General features: G+C 38.4%; 1 protein-coding gene across 1 annotated transcript; it reads left to right on the top strand.

Annotated features, from left to right (window-relative positions):
- The first annotated feature begins 2,498 nt into the window (after nucleotides 1-2,498).
- Nucleotides 2,499-6,597, top strand: CXHXorf66 (chromosome X CXorf66 homolog). Its single transcript, XM_041740501.1, has 3 exons — nucleotides 2,499-2,586; nucleotides 3,452-3,608; nucleotides 4,918-6,597. Exons 1-3 carry the CDS (start codon nucleotides 2,499-2,501, stop codon nucleotides 5,801-5,803), a joined length of 1,131 nt encoding a protein of 376 aa, XP_041596435.1. The 3' UTR covers nucleotides 5,804-6,597.
- Nucleotides 6,598-8,773: the final 2,176 nt, after the last annotated feature.

Below are 8,773 nucleotides of genomic sequence, written 5' to 3'. Positions count from 1 at the left end.
TGTTACAAATATCTCAAAATATTATTTATGCTTATTACTTCAGTATATAGTAGTTTATTAGATACACTGCTAGATCTCTTTATTTAATGAGTCAATAATTATGTATTTCACATCACAATTTTTGTATTTGACAACTATTTCAGTATAATTCATTTATAATCCTATGCATTTTGTTTGGTACATTTAAAAACATTATTTTGAGAGAAGGTTCACAGGCTTCCCCAGACTGCCAATGGCACAAAAAGTATTAAGGAGCCCTGTTCTAGATGCTGATGATCCCCACCCTGAATCCATCTTCTGAACTTCAAGTCCATATATTTCCATTCTTTCAAATTATTGTTAGAATGATTTTTCTCTCCCCAAGCACTGTGCCTAGTCTTAATATAGCTCTGTACACACTATCTTGTAATTACTTGTATCCTCTACTTGAATATAAGTTCCATGGGTACAGAAATTTTTATCTTGACTATTTTGGGATCTGCAGCATTAAGCATGGTATCTGGCATTATAGGAGCACTCCATAAATGTTTGTTGAATAAATGAATGATTGGATTGAGCTTTAGCCTGATGATTAGCAGCAGCTCAATAAGAAAGTTAAAGGACTATCCAAATCTTAATATTTTTTTTCTGACAGATAAATAAGGCTACTGAAAAAAAATATGGTTACTGAAGTATAAGAGGTGGGAAAAATTAACTTTAATTATTTTATTTGAAAACTTAAATTTTGTAAGTGCGTAGTGTGGCTTAGGAAAATTGATGAGACCCATTCCCTCAGTAATATCCATTTTTTGCTAAAATATTAAGTTGACTTTCAAATAGTGTATTGGGGACTTGTACATTGTGAATTTGAGACCCACATTGGGTGTAGGTAGAGATTACTTAAAAATAAAATCTTTTTTTAAAAAAAAGAACACCGAGTTCTAATCTTCAGAGCCTTATATTAACTACAGACATCATTATTTTCACTGGCCTTCACTAACCATTACAATGGGGGGGGGGTGCAGAGGAAGAGGGAGAAAGGGAATCTTTTTTTTTTTTTTTTTGAGAAAGGGAATCTTAAGCAGGCCCACGCCCAGCCCAGTGCAGAGCCTGACACGGGGCTAGATCTCACAACCCCAAGCTCCTGACCTGAGCTGACATCAAGAGCTGGATGCTTGGGCAGCCCAGGTGGCTCAGCAGTTTAGCGCCGCCTTCAGCCCAGGGTATGATCCTGGAGACCTGGGATCGAGTCCCACATCAGGTTCCCTGCATGGAGCCTGCTTCTCCCTCTGCCTGTGTCTCTCTGCCTCTCTCTCTCTTTCTGTGTCTCTCATGAATAAATAAATAAAACCTTTAAAAAAATAAAAAGTCGGATGCTTAACCAAGTGAACCACCCAGGCACACCATTACAATTTATTTTTAAGTAAAAACAAAGAGTTACTGTACCATAAAAGAATAGTTTGGGGACACTCTGAAACTTTTTTTGGGGGGGTTATTGTTTCCTTCACTGTGCATTAGTTTTTTATTTTGATGTAGTCGCAATAGTTCATTTTTGCTTTTATTTCCTTTGCCTAAGGAGACATATCTAGAAAAGTGTTGCTATGGCCAGCCTCAGAGAGATTATAACCTGTACTCTCCTCAAGGATTTTTATGGTGTCAGGTCTCTAAATGGTCTTTAATCCATTTTGAGTTTCTTTTTGTGTATGGTGAAAGTTAGTGGTACAGTTTAATTCTTTTGCATGTGGCTGTCCAGGTTTCCCATTGTATATTCATTTTTCTTTGTCAAAGATTAGGTGATCACATAATTGTGGGTTTATTTCTGGGTTTTTCTGTTCTATTCCATTGAATCTATGTGTCTATTTTTATGCCAGTACCATACTGTTTTAACTACTACTGCTTTGAAATATCTTAATTTTGTTAAGAAAAAAAATCCTATAGACTTATATCCGGATGGTTTAACCCCTATAACACTTAAGAATTACTACAAGGCTGAAAAGTACCTCCTTACCATTTAATAAGGAGAAACAGTTCTTCAATACCTAAAGCAATCCCATTTTCCCTATCTTCTCTAAATAGCTCCCCCTGTGCTTTTAATAATGACACAAACTTCTTTATTTGAATTTGATAGAATATTTGATATGGAGAAATAAACTTAAAAATAATTTGATGGGTTTTTTTTTAAGATTTTACTTATTTTTTCATGAGAGACACAGAAAGAGAGGCAGAGACACAGACAGAGGGAGGCAAAGCAGGCTCCATGCAAGGAGCCCACTGTGGGACTCAATCTCAGGAATCTGGGGTCAGGCCCTGAACCAAAGGCAGACACTCAACTGCTGAGCTACCCAGGCATCCCTCATTTGATGGTGCTTATACACAGAAGTTCAGGCATCTCCATGGTGAGATTATGTTGTCAGACTATGACACAAAATGATTATGATGTCATAAACTAGAACAAGCTTGAACCATATCAAATACAGGAGTCTCCTTGGCAGAAGAGACATTTGAACAAATCCCTGGACATGAATCTTTTCATTTGTGTCCTACTTTTATTCATTTGGACAAACAGTTGTTTAAATACAAACCAAAGTGATGAATCTTCTACTACAGGTATGTGTCTAACCTTAAAATTAGGATCTATTATGTTATATACTTGAGCACTTAATTAGACAAACTATGTTTAAGAGATCTGCTGTTTCTTGAATGTTGCCACTAATAGGTCTTTAAGAATTTCTAGGAAAACATCTGAGAGTTTACCTCTGTGTGAAAAATACAAGTAATATAGAAGCATAAATAGACATTTTGTCTGCCTTTACTCCCCTTCCCCACCCAATCCACCAACCCCTGCCCTCAACTAATCTGGCATGGTACCTAACATATAGTGGGCTTCAACAAGAGTTTTTCTTGTCCTGTCCCCTTTCCCACCGTACACATTCACACACAAACATTAACACTCAAGGGATGCCTGGGTGGCTCATTAGTTGAATGTCTGCCTCAGCTCAGGGAGTGATCCTGGATTCCAGGGATTGAGTCCCTCATCAGGCTACCCACAGGGAGCCTGCTTCCCCTTCTGCCTATGTCTCTGCCTCTCTCTCTCTAGGTCTCTCATGAATAAAAATCTTAAAAAAAAAAACCATTAACACTCAAGTGCATTCACATGTGCAAGACATACATACACTTAAAATCCTAGGTAATGGGGTGAGCAAGTCATAATGCAGAGGTAACCAAGGTAATTGCACTGATTAGCTGGAGATGCTTCCCAGATTTGGCTTATGGGCATGAGCTAGTTTATATTGCTTTTTATACTGTGGCTGGGAATGTGATACAGGGAGGAAAATGACAGTGGAACACTGATCTTCCTTTAAAAAATCATTGATGAAAAGATTTGATTTTGATCTTTACTAACAAACCATTATTAAATGGAAGGAAACTGGATTACCTAACACATTTTCTGGTGAAACAATCTCTTTGACAGGAGCTAAGCACGGTGAACCAGTGGAGAATAAAATGGACGATGTCAGGAGACGTCTACTCATTATCGTAATTGGCATTATGATCATATCTTTTGTTTTTACCTGTTTTTGTTTTCTTCATTACAACTGTATGAGTGACGATGCACCCAAACCCGGAACGTAAGTTTTACACTCTTAAATTAAGAATGCAAGGTGTGTGTATACATGTAGTGGCGGTTTCATTGTTGTGGTGGTGACTTAATGTTAACCCCAGACTGCTAAAGAGCTCATCTTGTGGGTGGATTCCTTCACTTCAACAGTATCAGCTCTTAAATATTCTCCAGTACATGATCAATTCTAGCATATTCTAAAGCTCTCTCCTGCTGAGGGTTCAGCTGAGCCCCGAGCTATTAATTTCACCACAAATTGGGGATCCCTGGGTGGCGCAGCGGTTTGGCACCTGCCTTTGGCCCAGGGCGCGATCCTGGAGACCCGGGATCGAATCCCACGTCAGGCTCCCAGTGCATGGAGCCTGCTTCTCCCTCTACCTATGTCTCTGCCTCTCTCTCTCTCTCTCTCTGTAAGACTCTCATAAATAAAAAAAAAAAAAAAAAAAAATTTCACCACAAATTGAGTCTAGGAAAAGAATGGGCTTGACTATCTGAATAAGACAGAGAGAATAAAGAAGGGGAGAGACTGAAACCAATATTACACTGTATGTTACCCAACTAGAATTTAAAGAAATAATTTGAAAAGAGAAAAAAAAAAAAAGAAGAAGCAGAGAGAGAGAGAGAGAGCTGGGTCTCTGCATTCCAAAAACAATAAAACATTTTGGATATTCTACCATTTTAAGGCATAATAGCATGAAAAATTATTCACTGTTGTTGTTCTCATTGTCTCAACTCCCTGCCTTTCCTATAGGAGGATCAGGCTGGCCCTCGTATAGCAGTTCTCTAAAAATTTCACAGTATAAGGACTGCTGACTAAAATACACCAGTGCTCTGTCCCTTTATTTCTAGAGTAATATTGTGGATATAAATATGCATGGATAGATAACTTGATGGTCATAGTGACTCTAGTCTCAGGGTTTATTCTTTCCTTATGACAAGTTGTGACAGTTGTGTATGAGTTGCATATCAACTGTAACTTTTCTTAAAGTTTAATTTCTAGAATAAGTGAAATACTCCCTCTTCTTCTCAACAGTAGACTTGAAACAACTTTGTGTCATTCCATATGCCGGCTATTTGGTTATCTAATGTGTCTAAAATCATAAAGATATTCTCAAGAAAAATAAGTATTCAGCATGCATTCATATCTGTAACTGAAATTATGGCTTTCACCACACTCCAATTCTGTGTTCAATTTTCCCACTAGAGCAAAAAAAAAGATGAAAAAATATAAACTGACATGGTAGCCTGTGTTTTCTGGTGATAGCAATAGTACTCTTTTATTTTAAACTGTTATATTCCAAATTTCCTATTATTTTCAGGTTCAAGAAAGAAGATGTGACAGCCAAGCCGTTCAGATCATCCAAAATATCACTCAGTCAATCCAAGATAGTCACTACATGCAGTGTAGAAAAACAAGCCATGTTACCCAGTACAGATAAGTTTTCTGGGCCCTCAAGTCCAGAAAAGTCATCCATACCATCTACCGCAGAGAAGTCAATCAGGCCCTTGTATCCAGGAAAGCAATGTTTATCATCTAGTACAGAAAAGTTAAACAAGTCATCAAGTCAAGAAAAGTCATGTAGGCCATCAAGGCAACCAAAAAAATTGAAGTCATCCTACCCAGAAAAGTCATATAGAATACACAGTCTAGAAAAGCAATATAAGCTAGCTCATGCCCATAAGCTAGGTGGTCAGGCCTGTTCATCCTATTCAAATAAGGCAGTGAAGCCACCTTGGCCAGACCATCTACAATATCCAGACAGGCCAACCAAGCCACCTTGTCCACGAAAGCGAAAATTGCCACCCAGGCGATCCAGTTTTCAGAAATTAACCAAATCTCCCAGATATCGTAATCTAAAAAGGTCAGTTAGTACCGATAGGGCATGCATATTATCTAGGCCTCAATTAATCAAGCCTTGTCGATGCTGTAAGGAAAAATGCCTTGTTTGCAGAGCTTCTTCTGAGCCTTTGGTCAATGTTTCTGAGGCAATGAATGGAAATGCTCAAAACTCACCTTTTCCAAGTGAAGCAACATCCTTTTCCAAGTTCTTTCATAAGACAGATAACAGAGACAATGCACTCTGTGGCAGTATGAGTAGCAGTGATTTGATGACATATGACAGTGATGACAGTGATAGGGAGGTAACCATTATTTGCAACATAAAATGCAATGAGGCCATCCTTAAAGATGCCCAAGAAAATTAAAGACTCAATAAAAATAAAAACCATCTGTTAAGAAGCAAACTTATACCAACTATTTTATGCTCATCATCCTTTAAAACTCCGATAGCTGAACATCTATTTGCAATTGTTGAGATTAGCCCTATCCATCTTGGAAGCAATTTATTTAAAAAATACTAATTAAATGTATGACATAACAAATGATTTTACTGTTATTATTGAATTTTATTTTTTTTTATTATTGAATTTTAGAGGCAAAAGGTTCTTTTGATGTATCTTACTTAGATCTGGTCACTTGGAAGGAAACCACAAGCACATGTGCACATGCAAACCATGGGTACCCTGGACTCCTCTTTCCCTTGGATTAGCCCTCAAATGAAGTCTCAACCCAATTAAGTTTTTTTTCTCAAGTTTATATTTTAATGTTTATACACAGTCCTCACAGTTTAAGAGTGGCTTCCTGTAGTGCCCAGTGCTTAGCAGAAATGGCTGTTATGTGCTTAGCTCTGGTGGAGTTAGGGAAACTCCTGATAGCCATTTCTAACATCAGTCTCCTTGACTGCTACTTATTGTTGTGACCATTTAATAAGGTATGTAAATATGCAATCACTATGTTTTACACCTAAAACTAATACAATATCATATGTCAACTATTCTTCAACTAAAAAAAAGAAATACTGAATTCAATAAAATTAGGTCATGTTAACAAAACTAAAATAAATCAAAATAAATAAAAAGCATTGTGGGAGCTATAACTTGATTTCCTACTGCCCTTTTTTAAAAGACAAACTATAAAGGGTTAAAATTTTCCTGGGTTAGAAAACTCTGGTCTTAAACATTGTATGGTCTCATTCATTCAGGGAATATAAAAACTAGTGAAAGGGAATAAAGGGGAAGGAGAGAAAATGAGTGAAAATATCAGTGAGGGTGACAAAACATGAGAGACACCTAATTCAGGGAAACGAACAAGGGGTAGTGGAAAGGGATGTGGGCGGGGGGTTGGGGTGACTGGGTGATGGGCACTGATTGGGGCACTTGGCGGGATGAACACTGGGTGTTATGCTATATGTTGGCAAATTGAACTCCAATAAAAAAAATTTTTAAAAAAGAAAACCCTGGTCTTTTTAAAATTCACAAATACAAGTGAAATTTCTGATTAAAATTTTAAATTGTTTACTATTTTTAAAAAGTTCAAACATATACAAAAGTAGATAGAGCAAGTAGAATAATGAACACCCATATAAGCATTGCTCAGGTTCAATAGTAATCATTACGTGACTAATCTTATTTTATTAATACTTTTATTCATTGCCCTTCCCATTTATAGCTCTAAAAGATGATGACTTTTAAAAATACATACACAGGGACACTTGGCTGGCTCTGTTGGTGGAGCATGTGACTCTTGATCATGGGGTTGTGAGTTTGAGCCCCACGCTGGGTGTAGAGATGACTTTTTAAAAAAGTACATGCACACACTACCGTATCTCACCTAAAAATTAACAGTAATTCCTCAATAACAATTATCCAGTCAGTATTCAAATTTCCCCATCCATCTCCTAATTTTTTTTAAAGATTTTATTTATTTATTCATGAGAGATACAGAGAGAGAGGCAGAGACATAGAGGGAGAAGCATGCTCCCTGCAGGGAACCTGATGCAGGACTCAATCCCAAGACCCTGGGATCATGACCCGAGCCAAATTCATATGCTCAACCACTGAGCCACTGAGGCATGCCTCCTAATTTTTTTTTTTATTTTTTTATTTATTTATGATAATCACACAGAGAGAGAGAGGCAGAGACACAGGCAGAGGGAGAAGCAGGCTCCATGCACCGGGAGCCCGACGTGGGATTCGATCCCGCGTCTCCAGGATCACGCCCTGGGCCAAAGGCAGGCGCCAAACGGCTGCGCCACCCAGGGATCCCTCCTAATTTTTTTTTAAATTTGTTTTTATTGAAGTTCAGTTTGCCAACATATACACCTAGTGCTCATCCCACCAAGTGCCCTCCTCAGTGCCCATCATCCAGTTACCCCAACCCCCCGCCCACCTCCCCTTCTGCAACCTTTTGTTCATTTCACAGAGTTAGGAGTCTCTCATGGTTTGTCTCCCTCTCTTTTTTTTTTTAACGGCTGCTCTGTTCAGATGATCTGACCAGCGTTTGACAGCATCTAAGGTTAAGTTTTCAAAATTATGTCACTGGATAATCTGGCTTCATATTGTACAATGATTTTAGAGTTAATCTGAGCTGTTAGTAGCCTGGAAATAGTAAAAGTTGAAATTGTATGGTTCTCAGTTTAAATTCAACCAACGTCTTAGTAGGCAAAACTAAATAATCTAAGCTTTCCCATTTTGAAGCCTAGAGATTTGTAATACTTTAATATCTGTGAATATTAATATATAATTAAAATAACTAACTGGCAGTGACAACCAATGATAATGATATCTTAAGGACACAATGCATGAGTATGTAGTTCCTTTCTAAACCACATTTAATTATAGAGCAGGGGGCAGCCCCGGTGGCTCAGTGGTTTAGCGCCGCCTTCAGCCCAGGGCGTGATCCTGGAGACCCAAGATCAAGTCCCATGTCGGGCTCCCTGCATGGAGCCTGCTTCTCCCTCCGCCTGTGTCTCTGCCTCTCTCTCTCTCTCTCTCTCTCTCTCTCTCTCTGTGTGTGTGTCTCTCATGAATAAATAAATAAAACTTTTAAAAAATTAAAAAAAAAAAAAAAAAGGGATCCCTGGGTGGCGCAGCGGTTTGGCGCCTGCCTTTGGCCCAGGGCGCGATCCTGGAGACCCGGGATCGAATCCCACATCAGGCTCCCGGTGCATGGAGCCTGCTTCTCCCTCTGCCTGTGTCTCTGCCTCTCTCTCTCTCTCTCTCTGTGACTATCATAAATAAATAAATAAATAAAAATTTTTTAAAAACCTTTAAAAAAATAATTATAGAGCAGGGGGAACGCCTGGGTGGCTCAGCGGTTAAGTGCCTGCCTTCAGC

The sequence above is a fragment of the Vulpes lagopus genome, chromosome X (assembly GCF_018345385.1).
Source record: "Vulpes lagopus strain Blue_001 chromosome X, ASM1834538v1, whole genome shotgun sequence".
NCBI lineage: Eukaryota > Metazoa > Chordata > Mammalia > Carnivora > Canidae > Vulpes > Vulpes lagopus.
Note: the sequence above shows the minus strand (reverse complement) of the source record. Positions and strands in the feature narration are given on the sequence as shown.

Excerpts from the sequence above, each read along its gene's own strand:
- CXHXorf66 (XM_041740501.1), top strand. The coding sequence starts at position 2,499 with ATGAATCTTTTCATTTGTGTCCTACTTTTATTCATTTGGACAAACAGT. Across the intron at positions 2,587-3,451 it reads TGATGAATCTTCTACTACAG|GAGCTAAGCACGGTGAACCA; the intron begins GTATGTGTCTAA and ends TCTCTTTGACAG. Across the intron at positions 3,609-4,917 it reads GATGCACCCAAACCCGGAAC|GTTCAAGAAAGAAGATGTGA; the intron begins GTAAGTTTTACA and ends TATTATTTTCAG.